Raw genomic sequence first — 21,504 nt, 5'->3', positions numbered from 1 at the left:
CTGTGCTGCTTGAAGAAAGCTGATTGTTTGAGAAGTCAGGCATTAACTCTCACACAGCAAAACCAGCTGCAGCCATTAGGTGAGGAAGGGCCAATGTTCTGGTGAGTTCAAAAGAAAATGCCCTCTCTCCACTACATTTAAGAATAATTTGTGTTTCGTATTTTAGGAATACAAAAGGCATCTGTGGATTTCAGTATTTAAAAAAAATCAAAACAAAACAAAAACATCTTTTAAGTGAAGAAAAAAGGAAAAAAGCCAGTGTGGTAGATTTTTCTGCCTTTGTTTTCTAACACAGGGAGCAACCATACCACATCTCATGGCATACCTAGCAACAGTCAATAGGGCGTGAGCACGTGCCTCTTTCCCGCATCTAGGAAAATATACCTCATCTTGGCCTGGATTAGAGCGAACTGCCACTATTCCTCGCTCAGAGAATCCACATCAGAAAGCTGGGCACTGGTGAGATGCCAGAAAGGTAAGCTAGCTATCTTCTCATCTCTTCACCTCTTTCTGGACACCCACCTCACACTTAGCATTTGTATTTTAGAATGAGCTGAAATTCTCACCCTATGTAACCTGTGTCCATGGGACAGATGTTCTTCCGTGGACGACTCAAGCTTTCTATTAATTTTACTGATCAGCAGAATTTGAAATACTGATTTATCATTCTACAATATAGATTTGTAAGCACCAGCCAGGGAAAGATAGGTCCATTTACTAATGACAATTAGCACAAGTTTTTCATTAGAGATTAAATCTTTATCTAAAGTTCAAAGTAATAACAGGAACTAGTAGGGCTTTAATTTCTCCTAATCCCTTTAAAAATGTTTTCTTCTATTATAACCTCAAGTTTAATCTGATTGCGTTTTTAACATACATAATTGCTCATTTCCACATACCCATGCCTAAGACTAAATTAATTCATAACACATTCAAATTCATGCCTTCCCCATCCCCCACATTTCTGGTAAAATTCTCATCGCTTCAGAGCTGAAAATGTCTTACGGAAAAAGTCACCTCTCAACACCCCTAGCCCAGAAATCTGGGTGGAAAAGCTTGTTGACACATTTGGCAATTTCAGTCATGTCCATTCCCCCAGGGAAGGGCATCACCTTGGATTGTTTTCCCCCAATCAACAGTTGTAAAATAAAAATGACATGTGTCTCCTGGAATGAAAGGCTGCTCACGTGAGCCAATAGCTCATGCCACAAAGCTCAGGTTTTAGATCACAACTCTGCCAAGCTTTCTGCACTGACATCTTCAAAACAGTTCAGTCACTGCTAAGAAACAAATACACTTCTCCTTGCATTTTGGCTTCTGTAAGAAAAAAAAAAAAAAATATATATATATATATATAAATTTGCAAATCTTGTCTGCAATAAATCTAGCCAAATTATAAATTCCTGCAAAATACTGGCAAACATTCAGTAATAAATACGAGCGGTCAGATTCACTGGATGCTAACCAGGCCCCGAAAGCACTTTCATCCAACATTCAGTAATTTATGCCTGTAAATACAGCTCACAGCAGATTCACAATATGCTAGAGTCCATAAATTCAGGAGTGGGAAGGAAAGACTGAGTTCAGATAACAAGCTAGGGAGGAGAAAGAAGGAAAGATGGGGACCAGAGAGGATTGACAGAAGGGAGATAACTGCAGAGGGAGCTAAAAGAGTAACAGGGACTGCAGCCAAACACATGATATAGAGAAGGAGGTAAAAGCAAACAAGAGAGATTGATGAGGACCTGTATCAAACCAGGGACTGCCAATATAAAAAGGCTGCTAAAACACACAGATCAGAGAAAGACCCAAGAAGTGAGAGTCACACGGAGTGCAAATGAGTACAGCAGCAGCAGCCTGCAAACTGGGAGAGAGCTGCAGCTGCAAACAAATGGCATCAGGCAAAGAGGAGCTGAGAACAGAATGCAGAATTTGGTACCCACTATAATTCTCACTGCAGCATCCAAAATGTTTCTCTCAATAAATGTGTGAGAAAAAATAACACCTTTTGTTTCTTTTTTTCATTAGCACTGGAGGATGAGTCTTCTATTGTCATCAGTTATCCAATTAGCTCAAAAGGGAAAGAGATTTGCAGTGCATACAGTGATGTCCTTGACAATTTTTGAGGTTAAAGACTGATGCTTTTTTCTTCACAAGACCCCAGCTTGTTCACATCAAAGAAGGACATGATCTGAGAACAAACCAGAACTGCGGTGGAAGACAGTCCACCTGCTCCGTTTACGAGAATGATTGTCATTCACACCTGAAGAATAGAAACCCGAAAAAGAGGATGACTTTGTAGCTACAGAAGATAAACTACAGCAAAGGAGTGGGATACTCTTCTTCCACCATTGTAATCTCCCATGGTGCTAGGCCCAGTGCTGAAACTTGTGCTTAAACTTATGCCTAAGTGTCCAACAATTTGTGTACTTCTCAGAGCCCAAGTGACTGATTTAAGGTCCTGGAGTCTGAGGAGCTGGAAGGCTGGGAAGTTACAGTTACTTCCATCCAGTTAAAAACCTCTTCCTGGGATTTTAACTGTTCTTTTAATCCAAGTTAACACACCTCTTCCCTTCTCTCACAGATGTGAAAATGAATCTAACAATGCTTTTGTAAAACATTCAGACCCTGCAGTAACATTTAGCTCAGAAAAACCCTTGAAGCAGTTAAGGACATGAGTGTATAATACAGAATATTTTTAATATTTGGCAAAAATAGTAAGTATACAAGAAGCTGTCATCAGGTTATTTTCTACAGTCTTTTTGTCCCATCTTACATCTACAGGGGTTCCTACAATCAACAAACAGACTTCGTGACAATGCAGTGCTCTCTCACTGCTAATGTCTACGCCTTACCTCTAATAAAACTGCTTTTACCAACACACCCCGAAGTCAGAGGGTCACAGAAAACTGCTAAATTTACTACAAAAAGTATTTGGAATAAAGATCTATTAATAGGTTCTTGAGTACCTCAGTTTGTGGCAAAACAAGTAACAGCTTCTTTTTAGCATACTTCGCAGTTATTTGAAGTTGATACTTTGTAGTAAAGTGAAACACCCCTGCCGGAAGGGTGACATCCTAAATACCTTCCTAATAAAGCACATTTCAAACCAGCTACCAAACAAATAAATGAACATTTGTAAACTTCTGGGTAAAAATGAGAATTTACAATTTTCATGTGGAAATAAGACCCAACTCTGGTGCTCTTCAGATTAACCATAGAGCCAAGAGGAAAAATACCACCAAAAGGAAAAAAGAGGTTACATAGCTAATGGGAGGTATTTACACCCAAGAAGGTATTCAGGCAGTTATTTACTCTGTACAGTTGGTCTGCTGGAGGACTGATTAGTGGCAGCTTGGAGTAAAGGGAAGCTTCTAGTGTCCTGCATGATAATCAGGCTCCTGAGTAATTAACCAGTGACTCTGACAAATAGGATCCTTCCACTTGTTGAATCATGGTATTTCTCACACCAAACATGGTTAGTTGCCAGTTTGCAGACTTCATGGAGAAGGGGAATTGCTTCCTCTTTTTCCCGTAGCTTTAACCTTCACTGCCAGATCATCTCAGAAATGGCACTCTGAAATTTCGTTATACACAGTTTCAAGTCCTGTGAACTTGCCAGCTTCTTCCAGCCCAGGGAAAGAATGGAGGGCTTGCTAAAAACAATCCCCGTTCACCCTCTGCCACCGTGCACAGGGGCAGGGGCTTGTGAATTACTCGTGATGCCCAGTTTTGAGTCTGCTCGCTTGGAAAAAAGCCACCTGGGAGCTGGGAAATAAAGGCATTATTAAGGAATGTAGAAGCCCTCTTTGTCTTAAAATCAAATTTCAAACAGTGTCTTATATATATATGAAAATATTTGATTGATAGTTACCAAAATGTCTATCATCAGGAGTTAAAACATACTTTAAAAAATAATTACCAGCAACTAACCTGTCAAAATAATCTTCTAATGGAGACGATGTTCCAAGACCCCAAACTGAATACACATTTTTGAAAGGATTAATTTTACATAGTTGCATAGAAAGCATACTCTGAGGCTCACATTAAACACATTCAAACCTCATTATGTAGATAAAAAATAAGCATAGTGACCTACAATAGCAGCACTGTACTATTTTAAGATGCAGAGAAGTAACAGTCAGGAAGCTTTCAAGGACAGATACTAAGTTTATAATTTGATACATGAACCATAACTGTATTAACAGTAAAAAATAAAGTGTCCTCTGCTACTATTACTAGTACATTCATAGGGAAGACTAAATTAGAAATTGGTAATTATATCAATGTCATGAATATGTTTGCACATTTGAAAACTTCAGGCACTAGAAAATGCTGCTGAACCAATTAAATGTTCCAGAGATTAAAGCGTGCTTATCTGGAGTGTACTTTTCCTACCAGGCTCAAGTTTACTTTGCTCTTAACAGGCAATCTACCAGCTGTAGCAACCATGCAATAACAAGCTTCCTTCAGCAGCAGTTTGTCTACACCAGCCATAAATGACTCACCTGCTCATGTCATGCTGCAGGAGTTACTTTGCTAATATTACAGCCTTCTACCATACAGCGCAGTATCCATTCCCTCCATAGGAGCGGTTGGGTTTGAAGGGTGCTTTTGTTTGTTTGGGGCTTTTTATTACTCATACCTTCTTCCTGAAACATGATATCCTTGATCACCAAGGAAGTTAACTTTCACTTCTCACTGGCCATACACAGACTTGACTGAAAAATAAGCATGTGCCAGGTTCTGTTTTAAAAAAGGGCATGAAGGTCAAAACAAACTTTAAATACAAAGGAACTTTGAGCAAGTAAAAACATTAGAATGCTCTTCACACTACATGATCACCACCCATGTTCATTCTGACATAAAATTTTCTGTATAATTTTTATTCAATAAACTGCTGTTATCATGACATATATACATATCTAAAAAGAAAAGATATGAGCTATCTACCCCAGGAGATTGGTGGTACTTCTAAAATGTGAAACCTGGAATTAGCAATATGAACAGGAATGAAGTGAAAATGTTTATAATCCTGATAGCTATATCTGAAAAGCTCAGTTCCTGGCAACATGCAATCAGAAGAATGAATGGCTTTTTTTCTTTCAAGTTCTAATTTGGGGCCAGAGAGCTTGTGCGAAGCAGTAGCAGTAAGGGGATTATTATCTTTTTTCCTTAGGTCAGAATCATCATTCTTCATGATTAATGGTACTGTATGCAGTACAGATTACTCCTGCAAAAGAAAAGATCATAATCCTGGATTGGGACAATTTCAAGGAGCTGAGAAAAATGGAAGAGCAGGAGACATGACATGAGAAAATAATAAGCAGCAGACTTGTACACACATATGGTAAAAAGATTGGAAAAGCCTCCTGCATATTTGAGAGCCAATGCATCTGTTGACAAGCAGTAAGAGACCTTTTAGTTATCTGTATTCTTTACTGCTCTGTGTAACGATTTCTGTACCAGATTCCCCACTGCCTTCATGGGGCAGCTCCTAACCCTAACTTCATTGTGGTCATTCACAGGCATCAACTAGAGAACACATCCCTTTGAGAAATGTGCTCCCCTGGATGAACTCTCCCAGTGTGTTCAACAAATGAAACCACAAAATCTACGTGCCAAAAAAAAATTGTGAGGTTTCTCTTGGTCTCTGCAGGGCGCCGAATGACAGCAGCACCAGGTACTGAATGTGAATTAGAAACCTGTCACATCCTTATCCACCTGCTTATGCAACAGAGCTGAAAGGTATTTTGACATTTTAATATGAACAGTGCTAGTAGAAACAGGAAGCTTCAAGACCATTATTTTTATGACACAGTAATAGCTAAAGACTGCTGTATTTGATAGGATGATACCTGAAGCAGTATAAAAACCAAAACGTGCAACAGACCAGTAAAGCAGTACAATCTTCTAGCAACTGCTGATCCTAAAGGAAAGCACTGTGCAATTTGGGCAGAACAGCTTGTGTGACTTTGTTCCTATTGAAGAGCAGGGCTCTCTGGAGAGAGTCTGAAGTTGTTGACTGAATAGTCCCCTGAAACCGATCCAAAGCAATTAAGCCGGGGATGAAAGCACGGAGCAGACCCTCCATAGTTTCACGCAGGGCTCTTGTGGGTACACAACAGCCGCCCTTCCACGAGAAGTGATCCATTACAATTTATGTATGCTGCTCGCTGTAAGATGGCAGGGAGCCCACGTGGCAGCAGCATGCCCAAGTGAATTAACAGACCTCTGTAACAGGACACCATAAAGACAAACTGACCCAGTACAGGGTTGAAAGCATTTTCTGTATGTTACATAGGTAACAGACTTAAATACTTCAAAGCTGATGGAAAGAAGAGTATCACACAGAAATAAAGCTTGAACTTTCTATAAACTCAGGTGATCCTAAATTTAAACCTTATACTCCACCTGTTATTACTTGAAATCAATAATCCCACTCAAAAACATGGCATAGATGCTAGCGTGCTTCAAATCATTACGCAAAAGTCTCACATACATGGCAGAGTTGAGCTTTTTACCAGAGTGCTTTTATCTTAGTAGTTGTTAACCATTATAAACATGGCTGTGTAGGCATGTACGAGCTGGGTGCTGTGTTCTACAAGGATGGAGCCATCTGTGAGACTCCACAGAGTATTTTGAGCTTCCCACAGAGCTACAGCAAGACTTTTCAAATCTGCAAAGTGACCGTCAAAGCCAGTGTAACTCTGCAGGAGTTCTTCAGGTGGTGGGATACTATGCATAGAAAATCTAATAGTACAATTGCAAAGCATAACAGCAGGAACTAGATAGCTAAAAACACTCCAATATTATAGGGTGGGTTGGCAAACACTGAATTAGCACTGTCATGTTTCATTCTGATACTTTTCTTCAACTTCAGGTTTAGCATAATAGAAAAGCTCCTGATATTTCAACTTATGTTATTCTTGAAGATTTATTACTTGATAGGTAATAACCACCAGAGTATACAAACACATCCCTGGCTCGCCTGAGCTTGACATCTCCAGAAGTTACAGAATTCAGCTGAAGCACCCACTCTGTTGTGCTGCAAAAATCCAACTATTAACTGTCTTCTCCAGGTTTGACCTTTTCATGGTAGTCATGTGAAAACTCATAGAACTGTATTAAATAGGGTGTCAAATCTGAAAGATTTAGACTGAGATAAGAAATCAAATGGCACTACAACTAAGCTTCTGTTCAGCTTATCGTTGGTATAATTAAAAAGGATTCCTAAAGTTTTAACCTATAATTTTCACTAAACTCATAAAGTTCCCTTTCGAATTCCTATACAACAACTAGCAAGCATATGATATTAAGTAAAACAGATGAAGTGCAGCACAGTGAGTGAACATACAGAAACAAAATACTTGGGTTACATAAAGAAACATCAAGCCCATTAACCTAGCAGAGTCTGGGCTGGTCTCCACATTTCTCACACTCCCAACTGTGATGCTGTATATTTTAAGGACATATCCATATTGAGCATAAGGGAAGACCACAATAAACCCCAAAATTCTTATGTGCTCTATATGATTTCAATACATTGCCTTCTTCTGTGATGATTTGGCAGACAGAAGGTCACTATGGAGGAAACATTCATTTTGCAAACTTCACACCACCCCACTAAACTGCAGATATTATTTTTAGTTCTCTCTAGCACTAAGCAGACAGGGAATCCAAGGCGCAGTGCCAGGATGCAAACCCACTCCTTCTGAGCTGGCTTTAATCCTGTTGCCTTGCTCCCACTCTGCTCCCATGTCTAGGTCAGCGAATTTCCTCAAGGCTAAGTCTGAATACATGCACACATATGCCATGGATAATCTGGGTATGCTTCTTCATGAATAATTCAGATAACAGTATAATGTGCTGCTCCTACTGAAAGGCCCCTTGATTTTCTCTTTTGGCAAGGTTTGCCCAAAAAAGTGCTGCTGAAAAGTAGCCAACATCTTGCCTCTATATATAATGTAGTTGGTGTACAAAGAAAAGTGGATCCTCTCTACAAACTGTTCTGTCCTGCTCAAGCTTGCAGTCCTGCTGCACAGGAAATTAGGAGACTTTCATTGAGTACAACCACAAAGTCAGGCCAGAATTTTCTACTAAAGGGATATTTGTTTAAAATCTTTCTCCATAAAAAACAGTGTTGTACACAAGCCTAAAGCAAATATTATGGGAAGAGCAGTATTTTCCATAGAAAGCTCTCCTAACAGATGCTACGGGATTTGCACGTTAAAGCAACATTCCAGCATCTTAAATTATGGTTCTGTTTTGTTTTAACATGTAGTTACAATAGCTTGTTTGGCAATTTGTACCCTAAACTGCTTAGACTGACACAAAAGTACCATGACACTGATGGTAGTTTGGTGTTCAGTGTGGCAGCAGGCTGCACACACAACCTCTTCTCTTTTTAATACGCACATTAGCGGAAATTCATTTTTTCACCTTAGACTACTGAAGCTGTAATTTTGCACGCTGTGACAGAGCTGGGGCAGGCAGGAATCACAGAGCTCTGTGTGTGTACTGCAGCCTGCTGCAGCCATCAACCTGAAGGTCATACACCAGCTTTTGGCACAGGCTGTTTACGTGCTGGAGTTTATGTGCTGCTTTGTTTCTGCCCTTCCAGCCAAGCAGTCCTAAAGAAAGCAATTGGTTCTCCTCTGGCAAATACAGCTCTGTTAAATATGTACTACCCTACTTCTATTTTTATTTAGAAATCCTAGTGGAACTTAAGATCAAGTTATTAGGAATAATCAAGCCAAAGCAAATACAAACCATGAGAAGGCATATAAAAATACGTTTCAACGAGTTAGCATTGCACGTCCTAGTCTTTCACTGTTCTGTTACTGAATATTTACTCTAGTTCTGAAATACTCAAGAGCCCAGACCACTCCCAAAGTTCCTGGGACACTGGTCCTTTTCTCTCTATTATTTTCTTTTTTAATGAACGCAACAGGAAACCCATATCGGCCTCAGAGAGTACATGAAATATATTTAGCATCAGCATCCTAAAAAAATAAATATTCATTAATGTTACTAGAAAAAAACAAAATTGTGAGCAGTGTGGAAGGCAGTCACTGCTGTGCCCCAGAGGATAATAATCTGACCTTCCACGGTATGTTTTTTCAATGCATCATGGATCTCTAAACAGCACTGTGCAGATCTACACGTTCTTGCCAAGAGTAAAGAAATTAAACATAACCCCAGTCATTTTAACAAAGAAAGCTGCTTGTTAAGGTTTATCAAGATGCAAAAATGAGTTTTATGGCTGAAATACACCTCAAAGTTAGTTGTAATGGGAGGAGGAAAACCACAGAGCCAGGGATGGTTGAGTTAGGAAAAAGCCACATATCTATGATACTGGTTTTATTTTATCTAATAGCTTCTACAAATCTTGCATACAGGCATTGAGCAAGGATCTCTCTACTGTTTGCATTTTAAATTAATATAATCCTTCAGGAAAGTGCCACATGTCCTGTAGAGTCCTACCCATCTTCATTGGTTACAGAGATGCAGAACAAGAAAAACCTTAGCATTCTGCTCTTCCAAATTTCCAGAAAAGATCATAAAAGCCTATCTAATTCTGAAGAGATAAAATGATAAAGGATGTTATGGATTCCATGAGAAAGCAACCGGATTTGACTGGAGATTAAGCCAGCTCACTATCACAAGCAAGTTATAAAGTGAGGGAACATGGTTTAGTAGATACAATTCCTTCTAAGCACTGAGCAGAGTTTCTCAGGGGCAGTGCCTCAACTGAAATATTTTGCCTTATAAATTAACCTTACAAATAAACCAAACTGGAATACATCTAGGTAACTGCTTATTGGTTCATGACATCTTTCAGAGGCTCTGAACCGAAACATTTAAGATGCATTATACTACACATGAACTTACTATACGCCATCTACTCCATCCGAACAGTCTTCATGACATAACAGACTCTGAAGAACATGCTGGAGGTTTTTGTTCAGTTGACTTGAGTAACTAAAACCACGTGGAAAGACAGAAAAGCCATGTTTAAGCACTGTGGCTGAAGCCAACACTCAAAATTTGACATTGGGATGGTGAAATGACACCTCAAGGCCCTGCTGCTGCCATGGCTTATCTTCCTTGCCCAGAGACTGCCTGCTCAGGGAGCAGCAGAAATCCCAGCAGCATCATCCTCTCCAGAAGTGGACCAACTAATTAACTTCTCATTGGAAGACCTAATTCCCTGCAGCAGGGATGGGGAGGACTAAGCAGCCAATTTCACTTAAGAGAGGGATGGGTTTAATCAGGCTTCACTTCTAACAGCAGGACATAAGGCTGCTCATTTCAAGTGGTATGGCAGAGACAGAGTGGAGAGGCAAGAGGCAACAGAATACAGCTTCAGACAATGGCAGGTTTTGTGCTGGTGAAGCACAACTCTGCTCAGAATGAAGACTAGCTGAATTTTTCAAGATATATACTTAGCTTGTATAAAAATGTAGGAATTAAGACTCTAATAAGAGCTACAATGAGCCTTTGGGGTGCATGCACATGTTTCTGTTTGCTTGGGTGGGGGAAATGGTGTGCCCTTTTCCCTGCAGTCCTAAATATATTACTAGAACTAATCCTCTACAGCACAAACAGGCTTACCCCTGACCAGCGCCGAGAGGAAGATTGAATTACCACAGTGCTTTCAGATCTACAAGACTGCCAAGAACGTTTATTTGCCCACCTCACTGTTGTGAGTCACAGTTGTCACCTAATTAATACACCTGAGGGAGACAAAAAACAACCCCTCCAAACAAACAAACAAACAACAAAAAAACCAACAAACTATGTGAATGGATGAAAACATGCATATCCAAAATGGATGCATGTTCTCCAGTACACAAAACAGATCACAAAAAGGGAGGTCACTTAGTCCACACATCCCTGAGGTAAGCACTTCCACGCTTTGTGCTTTCACCCTGCCCTCTGACATCCAGTATTGTCTTTTTACACTTTGAAGACCTCTTCAGGGCAAATATAGATGTTTATGACATGATCATACCCTATCTTTCATTAGTAATGCCCTACTTCATTTTGGAACCCATGGTTTTGCATGGCCTTAGTGTACCTATTTGTGTCAGAACATTAAAGTGGTAAGATATTATATTACATTCTGTACAGAACAGAATAGCACAAATCCTGTATATGGATTAAGTCACTTGACTTTTTGCTCTAAGTTTGCTTTCCAGCTGCCCTCAAGCACCACATTATTTAATACAAGACTTACAGTGGGTCTGTCTTTTTACCCAGCCATCTCCTTGAGCTCCACTCCAGAGGTGCCTCAGACATACAGAACGTGAAGGTAGGTGATGCCACAGTTCACATACGGGACAAATGATAAAAGCCACACGGAAATAAACTCTTCTTTTTTTCTTGTCTCTGAACTTGAAATAGTATCTGAAACCACAAAGGAAACTAAACCAGGTGGCAGAGGACAGCTGGTGCCACGAGGGGACCATGCCAACACTGCTGAAAATTCTGCATGACCTACAGCCTGGACAGCAAACTCCATGACCGGTCTGAGAAATTCATTGAGGTGTCTGGATTTTACCTTGGAGACACTAAAGATGCTCAAGGAGTTCCAGGTAAATGGGGAAGATGGAAGGAAGAGATGCAAGGAAGGCGAGCTGTGCACATCAAATGCTATACCAAACACCAGCAAAAAGCAGAGACTAGTAGGAGTCAGCCACACTACTATTCTGCAGTGGCTACTTAGAGAATGAATCTTTTTTTAGCATTCATCTTAATAAACACTACCTTCAAGCATTTTGGTCCAACATTTTTACCATCTCTAATAATCAGACTCTCCCTGTTACCAAGACATACATAAGCTAGCCAAACCTTTTGGAAGTCAGTTTTCTGCCTAATTATTTTTAAAAGGAACTGCCTCAATATTTTAAACATAGGACAAAAACATAGAAACACATAATCAGAAGAGGAGCCCTGATTTGGTGTGCGCAGATGCATACAAGCTCCTTTCTTTCAATAAAACAGCCTTATTATCTGGTCACTGTGTTACCTACAGCCACTCTCTGTGAGCTTACATCATTTCATATACTTATCATTCTATATTTTATTTTGCCTTTCTGCAAAAACAGTCCTCTATAACGTGTCTTCGACACCCCAAATAATGGGGTGGTTTTCAGGAACTGCAAAAGGAAAAATGAATTAAGTCTTTCTACAAAAACAGCAGATAAGAGTATTTAAAACTATTCCTTTTCCTCTCCTAAACTTTAACCAGGGATAAAGAGGCTCCAAACCACCATCTACAAACAGTTAATTTTAATATTTATATTATTTCTTCTGTTTGGGACATGAAAGAAAACTATTATGGACAAGATGTTCAAAACTGGAACTTAAGGATAGCTTTGCAAGCCTAGAACAAGATGCACTCTCATTTTCAGAAAAGAAGTGCTGAATCAATCACTAAGGAAAAAGAAAATGAAACACAAAGCTCATTTTAGTTTCATTTCCCAAACCTGTCAAAAACTGTTAAAGAGAAAAAAAGAGTGCGAGACTCTTCATGTGAGGCTGTATAGCCCATGCCTACGTAGGCTGGAGATAATGAGGCTGCTCACCAAACAATTCTGCATTCACTGCAAGCCTTTAGCATCCACTCTTTGTTTTGAGTCATTCTTTCTCAGTTCATGAATGAATTTGACCCACACAAACAAATTTTCTTTTGGTCTCTCCATGACTTGTTTTCTTGATAAATCTGGGACAACCTGTCTTTGTCATGGAAAACTGTGTTACCCCTCCCTCTGCAATCAGCGTGCGCTCAACTCTGTCTTGCAACCAAACTGTGAAAGTCTCCCACTTTCTGCAGAATCCTTCAAAACCCAGAGCCCATCTTTTTTATCACGTCTGTTGTATCTATTCAAAATGCAGCTTATCGGTTGACTCAACTTGAGCAATATTTTAGCATGAATTGCAACGATGCTGTACATACACTTACTCATGCCAAAACTTTGCTGCCATTTAACTTGTGCTCCTGAGACATAAAAATGAAAGCACAGAAGAAATAAGAATGTAAAGTTCATAAATATTCCTCTTCAAACGTTTCTAACTTACATTCTTCAATAAGAAGCGTTACAGAACAAGGTATTATTACAGTATAAAAGCCTCCTTTGAATAGCTAAAATGAAACATTTTGTACCCATGCCTTGTTTCTCAGAATAAACTTATGGCCTTGCTTTACTGAAATACATTATTTAACAGACAGTTATCACACTCTTGGAATAGACAAACGTTTTTGACTTTCAGCCCCTGCAGCAATGACAGAGCAGGGATCTGGGTTACAAACAGGCTGCCTCCAGGGCTCTTGTCTCTGAGGTTCTCTACTTCTCTAGCTCTTATCACAGCTTTACAATGTCTGCAAAATACTCCTCTATTTGGTTGTGGTGGTCTAAACTTTCAAAGGGGAAAGAGTTGACAAGGCATTTAGCTTAGCAACTAGATATAAGGAAGAAATTATTTACTGTGAAGGTGGTGAGACACTGGAACAGGTTGCCCAAAGAAGTTGCGGATGCCCCATCATTGGGAGTATTCAAAGTCAGGTTGGACAGGGCTTCAAGCAACCTGGTCTAGTGGAAGGTGTCCCCGCCCATAACAGGTGGCTGGAATTAGATGATCTTTAAGGTCCTTTCCAACCCAAACCATTCTAAATTCTACAACATGATTTCTGCTTTGCCTTGAAACAGCCTAGTCCTCCCAACACATGGCTGCAGCAGAATGCCGCAGCTACAGATTATAAACACAAGAGCTAAACCCTACTCAGGTCTGAGCACAGAACCACTTTTCCTTCACAGCCAGTTGGGCTTCGTTTTGGAACCCCCTAACAATATACTTGGATCACTGCTTATCAGGTTTCTAAAAGAAATACAAAACGCAGCAAGTAAGTTTTTGCTTAACTAGAGAAGACAACTGTCTTCACTAATACAAATCACTTACAGTATAATTAGATTTTTGGATGCCAGCTCAGAACAAAAAAACAAAAATAAATAAATCCCCAAAACAGGTTTATTCATATTTCAATAAGAAAACTCACAATCCGAACTAGCATAATAATTAAAATAAATAAAACAAAAAGTGAAAAAAAGAGAACAGACCATAAGCCTCTCCCCCAGAGAACAGGCAACTCAAGGCAATTGTCAAACAGCATTGGTTTGTTTCACACAATTAAAATCTGCTTAACAGAATAAAATCAGCATTTCATGGTAGAAAGGGCATTTCTTGGTGGCTGGGAGAAGGGTATGCCTGCTATGTTTATAAACTCTAACTTCTGGTTTAAATAAATAAATCTGTTCCTGGGGTTGTGAAGAAAATCTGCCAAATATAAAATAAGACAACACGGTCATCTAACTTCTACAGACAGGCTCTGTGCATCCTAAATAATTCTCAAACGACAGCAATAAAAACTAACAAATCTCTGGCTGTTATTCAGGAGCTACAAGCCAGAACTAAACAGACAACTACCCTCATCCACTTCAGCTGGCTGCTGCTATGAAAAGTTACAAGCAGCTGCAAACACAGTAATAACTGGGGAGCGGCGGGGAAAGTCAGAATCTTCTGTTCCTGTCCTCACCAGTCAGATAGCTCCAGATGTTTTCTCTCCTCTTGTAATTAAACGGGAAAAGAAAGAGACACCCCCCCCCCAATAAAAGGAACTGAGCATCCACCCCCATACAGACAGCTGAGCTCTGGGTTTGACACCACGCCAAAGTACTACTCCAGAACACAAGTCGACCCACTGGCTCCTACTTTTCAGCTCTGCCTACAATTCGCAGGCTTTCAAATAAAACGTGAAGGTGTTTTGTATCACCTCACATTCTCATTTTTAATTCAGTCTCGACAAATAACTTTCAAAGATGTTATCTTCCTACCTGGTGTTATCAAAGCACATACTGCATGGGGTTTTATTGGTCATCTGCTAAAGAGATTTGCAGGGACTGTCAAAAAGTATTGCTTTTTTCTGCAAATAACAGCCCCTTTTGTGGTCACAGTGAATACACGTGTACCGCCGGTGGTGAACAAAGCAACGGGCCCAAAGCCAAAATTCTCAGTCTCACCTACATTGTTTTTTGAGCTACTGCACTAACATTAATCTCTTGGAAGTCATTTATTACCCGTTCACTTCCATAAATTACATCCTCTATTAAAATCATGGTTAGCTGTCTTCCAACTTGACCAGAGGACATCTCACACACCCTTCCTTCATTCCAGAGTGACTTAGTGTGGTGCTGACCTTAATATTGCCAAGAGGGGTAACACCATAACACCACGGCTTTGCAGTCATCTCTGGCTAGTCTGAAATCAGTATAACTTCTGGAATGGCTATCTGTCCCTTCCCTTTCTTCACCACTCATTGCTACCTTGTGCCTTCAACCTACCTGTCTTGATGTAAATGGTATTAGGGTTGCATAGTAAAGCAAACAAGGGAAGCGGTTTGGAACTAATCCAGCAAAGGAGAGGGAAAAGCAAGTTCAACGCCAGTCAATTCCCTGATCCTGTCTGCTGTGTGGCTGCACAAACAGTCGTGCTGCCACGAGGACAAAGCTGAGAGGAAGGAACGAGCGAGGGGTCGAGGCTGGAAGAGAACAGGATCACTTCTCTCAGTAGTGGTGCCAACCGACATTGGCTGGAAATGGTTATGGTCTAAGATGGAAAATGAGGTTGTCTTAAAATAACAGCTGTGAAAAATACTTTCTAAAATAATATGCACCACAAAGCTCACATAACCAACACAGAACAGAAGCACATCCTTGAGGATCTTGAAAGTGTGTAACAACAGCAGCTATTTTATAATAAACAATGAAAAGCTGCAGAAGACTGCCAGAGCTAGCAACCTGCAGCCCAATTTCATCCATTCAGGACTAGGCTTAAGAACAGATCAACAACTACAGACCTGCACAGACCTAGCCAACAATTGGTAACAAAACACAGGAGGGGAATAAAAACATTCCACCTTCTTTTCTTTTTGATACCTTAAAGCACCTGTCTGTTAGTCAGATACTTGTGAATCACATCTCTAGCTGTGCATCTACTACCCTTATTGTAGCTTTTTTTCCCTGGAAATCAAATGCTGAGCAACCCTTGTGCAAGGGACTCACTCTTTGTTAATGAGAATGAAGTTAAAAAAAATCTTGACAGACAAAATTAGGCTATCTTGTCAGAACAAGATCAGCATTTATAACAGGGAACCTGTTCACACCGGTCACTTTCATAACGAAGTTCTATCTATAGTATCGGCTTGGTTTAATTTCATGCACACAAGGACGTTTTCCTCCAGGAGGAAAGAAGGAATGACATATGGATAAAAGGGTCAGTTACAAAGAGCCTCCCAAATGTAAATGTATACAGAATTTTGCATATTCACGATAGGGACCCACTATCTTATAGCATGAGTTTGTCTCACAAACTCATGGTAACAGAGCAGACTTATCCCAGAAATAAATCTGATTCAGCATCTTCTGCCAACAGCAGGAGCCTTGGTTCACTTCAGTCCATACGGCCAAACTGAAAGGACACTCTGGCTCCCCCCTTGCCAGACACGATCCTCTCCATTTCACGCTCCTTCTGCATGCTCTCTCCTGGCAGAGCCCAATAGGGGTAGCAGCTGCCAACCAGTTAAGTGCAGTTACCTCCACTCAGGATAATGCCTGCTCTATCTTTGATGATGGCTCAAGTCACAGCTATGTACACAATCTAAATCCTTCCTGTGTTATAATCTCTGGCAGTACGATGGCTCAAGTAAAAATTACTACACTGAGAACTTTTCAGTCATTTTCCTGATACTTCCTATCCTCTCCACTTACGGAAAACTTCCTACCCTCTCCACTTAAGGAGGAGATCTAGTAAGTCAGCTAAGTTGTTTCAGTAAAATCCAGCACTTTTAACAGGACACGTTTTTTCCTCCATACGTCTGTGAAAACTGGGGGGAAGGTGTCTTAACTTACTCAACCGAACGACTGTTACTGAAAGGTCTTTTTCTTGCTGTCAGCATGCTAAATCAATGATCAAACCTGCTCTTCAAACTGCCATCGCTCACATACTCTACACTGGGAGGAGAAAGGAGTCTGCTGCACATGTGATGTGTGAGCCAAAGCCTGTCAGGCAGTCGGGAAAATACAGTCTTAGGTCTATTTTTCCAGTTGGCACTTTATCAACAATGTCTCCACCCAAACCTAGGATTGTTTGTAGCACTACTACGTGGGCCTGAGCAGGGCCAGGTGTCCTTAGCATGACCTATGAGCAGGAGAGGGACCACTGGCCAAACACGATGGTTTCCACACCACCAGGGTCTGCGTGAAAGCACAAGCTTCCTCACCACTCTATTTCTTCCCAGCACTTAACACCACCGTAAAGGCGGTTTACTATGAATGCTGCATTCTGCTCACTGAGCAGACTGCGTGCTTGCCACCGAGCTGCTGCAAGATTTCAGACCTCCCTGCGGAACGACTAGGGATAAAGAGCGGGACTTCGTATCCCAGTGCACCCGCGTTTCGCAGGGGCTGGTTCCCCAGGCCTGGCAGGGGTTGGCCCAGCACCCCAAGGCAACTTGGGACCGTGTTTCCCCTCCTCCTTGCTCCAGCCCCCCGGCTGCCGTCCGAGCAGCCTGGCCCAACACAGTGCAGGTGCAGCCCCGGTACAGCCACCCCGGGAGAGTCCCGCGGGCAGAGCCGGGTTCCCCCCCGTTCCTCGGATACGGTTCCGCAGCTGCCCGCAAGCGCTGCCCTGCCGCGTCCGAGCACTCCGACTCCTCCGCGGCTGCAGGCGAAAGGGAAGAGAAGGAAAGCGGTGGAATCCCGGTCACAGCCCCCTCCCCGTGCCCCCGCCGCCACTCGCCTGGTTGGGGTCGGTGGCCCGGAAGACGTGGCAGGTCATGGGGGAGTCGGGGTTGTCGGGCTGCGCCTTGATCAGGTAGGCGAAGTAGGTGAGGTCGTGGCTGTTGTGGATGAAGCGAACGATGTGCTGCGCCTTGTGCTCGAAGATGAAGACGGCGGGAGCGGGGCTGGCGGGGCAGCCGGTGCCAGCGGGGCGGCCGGGGCTGGCGGGTCCGGCGGGCACGCAGCGCAGGGTAGGGGAGCCCAGCAGCAGCAGCACCTCGCGGGCCGGCACCCCGCTGCCTAGCGCACCGCAGGGCTCCTGCCGCTGCCCGCGGCGGCGGATCTCCGCCATCAGCCAGGGCAGCATGGGCTGCGTGGTCCGCCTGTCCAGGCACGACGAGCCCACGTACCACAGCCTGAAGCGCTTCTCCCCTGGCGGCACAGGCTGCGGATCGGTATCGGGCTCCGGCTCCAGCGGGTGAGAGAGCGGCTCTCCCTCCCCTCGCTTCTCCATGGTGGGCTCCTGGGGTAGAGAGCGCGCTGCTCTGCGGCCGCTTTTCCCCGGCGCCAGGTGCAGCCGGCGGGGCCTACGCTCGGCCGGGGCCGCCGCTAAAAGTGCATCCCCCCCGGCGCGTCCCCGGAGCCGTGCCGCCTCCCTGCCGACCGACCCCGAGGGGCGGGGAAGGACGGACGAGTCACCCTCCTCCTCAACGCCCCGGGGAGGAGCGGGCAAGCTACGCCCCGACCGGGCTCCGCGGCTCGGCCACCGCCAGCCGAGGGGCGGGAGTGCACCGCTCCGGGCTCCAAACAAAAATATAATGTGGCCTGGCCTCCCCAAGCTGCTGCCGGTCCCGCCGCTCCCAGGGCTTGGGGGGCTGGTCTCTCCCTGCGCCCCACGACGTGACCGGAGGAGGAGGAAGGTCGCCGAGCGGCAGAGGGAAGGAGGTGGGGAAGCCACCGGAGCCGCCCCCTGCCCCGTTTGTGACAGCTCCCCAGGGGTTTCTGAGTTAGTTTTGATTTTGGTGAGGTGCCCCCCGCCTGGCTCTGATCCTGCCGCGACCTCTCCTCCCTTCGGCTTCTCCCGTGGGGGAGAACCAGCCGTGCCGCAAACGTGTGGAGGTACTGCTAGGGATGCAGTTACAGCAGTGTTTTCCTGCCGAGTCACCGTCAAACCAGAGTTTAATTAAGCCTGATTTTTTTTTTTTTTTTTTCTTTTCCTGGTTTCTTTTTCCTGCTTCAGTTTTCAGTCGCGGTTTGTGTTGGGTTTTTTTCCTCGCTATCGCGATAACATTTCTTGACAACGAAAAATCCGCCACCTACTGTAGATGCTAGTAACTAGTTTCCTCCAGCTGAGAAAGTAGCTGGGCAAGGCTTTTCCTACGCATATAGCATCCGTATCCATTTTGCAATTGTCCGGTTTGGTGACTGTCCTTGTGTTTACATCTGTAGTAACAGCGGTGGTAATTCCTAGTAACATGCTATTATGTCAACCCTGATTTATCCTGGTATAGGGAAAGAAGAAAAAGGTCTGCAGTTTGAGCTGAGGAGCTATGTGGTGTAACACGGCTACTTGCTAGATTTGGGCAGGGAGGGATCATATAGCACAGCAGGTATCAACCCGCAGTAGTGTGAACTGACACAAAACCTGTCATCAATATTTTAATAGTGTCACAAGCAACTATGCTCATTTTCTGAGCAAAGTGTTTTGCTCTTCTTTTTCCCGGTTCAGTCATCTGGTCTGTGCATTTTGGTTATAGTTGTAATCTTCAGTTTTCATGTTCTGACTTGGAAAGGCCTCAAACACACCTCCTCTCACAGCATCCTATGGTGAGCCATTCAGAGAATGGGGCAGCTAACACAGGAAGTCTCATGTAGGCTGGACACCAGCTTTAGTATTTGCTACAACCGTACAAGTCAAAGTCAGAATGCAATTGCTTTCCCGAGCTGTTTTCAGCCACTTTTAACATCTGAACTGCATTGTTGTACAGCAGATTTTACAACTGGGGTAGTCAAAATACTAAAGGCCAGTTTGTTGGGTTTTTTTTCATAACAAATCTAAAAGTTTCTCATCCCTCAGTCTGCACAGTGAGCATTAACCCTTTGGCTGGGAACATTACTTGACATTTTGCTACATTTGGCACTGTAGCACTGGCACCAGTTTAACGCTACAATGGACTGCTCATTTTCTACCAGTTCAGTTCTGCGAGCTGCCTCTCATTGAACTGACAGCACTCACACAGATACCGCTGCTGGCATGAAGGAAGCGGGTGAAGAGGGCAGCAAGACTGCTCACTGCTTTGGGGAACTGTTGGTTAGATGATTCATCCAGAAGCATGAAGTTTAAATTCAGTCACTTGAGCGCAAAGACTGATGTAAACTACCAGGGAAGTGAACTGAACACTGGACTTGCACTAAAGCAGCGGCACAAACCCATCAGACATTCTGTTGTGATGATTTTAGACGGGCTGATCATGAAATGGCTCTAACGAAGCAGCCTAAGGGGGAGGCTGCAATATCCTGAATTGCTTCAGCTACTTACAAATGCCCTCTCAGAGACTATTAGATCATTTTGTATTATGTTTTATACCACCTACCAAAACCAGGTTGCAGAAAACTACCTACGTTTTCAGGTGCTGTGGCAATACAAATAATAAATAATAATCATGAGATGTGAAGGCATTCATGTGAACACGTTTTAAAAAATACCAAAAAGAGGCTGAAACTCATAAAATCATAGAGTGGTTTGGGTTGGAAGGGACCTTAAAGATCATATAGTTTCAACCCTCCTGCCCCGGGCAGGGACACCTTCCACTAGACCAGGTTGCTCAAAGCCCCATTAATTCTTTTAAGCAACCACAGACCCACTGATGTTCTCACATTGTTCAAATGGAACAAGAAGCCTTCACTTGAAGATGCTACAGAGCTCTGTTTTCAGCTGCTAAGGATGCACTTCAACTTTTGAAAATTATTTTACCGGGTAGAACTGCAAGGAACCAAGTGTGTTAAATGAATCTGAAATTCTTACATTGTCACTCTTGTGCCAGTTACATAAAGCTGTTTGGTTTCTCCATCAGGTGCGTGATTTGTTTAATATGGTATGAGATCTGGTTATTTTGACCTCATTACTCTTCATACAAATCTCTTGTAAGACAAAATTAATCCATATAAACTCTACCACTAATATTTTAACCACCTTCAAAATCAAATTCTCAGATGTTAATCCAAAGTTACTCTTCTTGCTTCAGCTTTTTATGCCTCTCTGAACCAATTCTGCATAGTAATCCTTCTTAGCTGTCCATTATCTTTATCCACTTACTTCATAATTTCTTTCTTATCTTTTAATCTGCCTACCACCTTTTATCCCCCCATCTCATTAATACTGCTTCATTAGAAACTCAGTCCTTTAGTTAGAGAACTTTTCTTCTTGATTGATCCCCTTTTCTCACTTCAGTTGTAAGATTTCATGCATCTTTAACTTAAAACTTCCTAATTTCTCTCATATTGAGCACAGTATTCTTTTGCCCGTGACCTCTGACATGCTCCTCGTGCTGTTTCTCCCCTAGTGTTGAGAACTATAATGGTAACAAAAATATCATCCTCTAATTCTTTGCACAGTATAGTTAGGAATTAGCCTGAACTATATAATCCTAATAGCTCAATTAAT

General features: G+C 42.5%; 1 protein-coding gene across 2 annotated transcripts in view; it reads right to left on the bottom strand.

The window, feature by feature from the left end:
• TBC1D4 (TBC1 domain family member 4) overlaps positions 1-18,487 on the bottom strand; it is a 103,157-nt gene extending 84,670 nt beyond the window's left edge. For both annotated transcript variants that reach the window (XM_080612858.1, XM_080612859.1), the window contains exon 1: positions 17,860-18,487. In XM_080612858.1, the coding sequence (XP_080468984.1) occupies positions 17,860-18,354 (495 nt within the window). In that variant the 5' untranslated portion in view covers positions 18,355-18,487. The remainder of the gene's footprint in view (positions 1-17,859) is intronic.
• Positions 18,488-21,504: the final 3,017 nt, after the last annotated feature.

Source organism: Psittacula echo, assembly GCF_963264785.1.
Source record: "Psittacula echo genome assembly, chromosome: 3".
Taxonomy (NCBI): domain Eukaryota; kingdom Metazoa; phylum Chordata; class Aves; order Psittaciformes; family Psittacidae; genus Psittacula; species Psittacula echo.
This window is presented reverse-complemented; position numbering and strand designations above follow the sequence as displayed.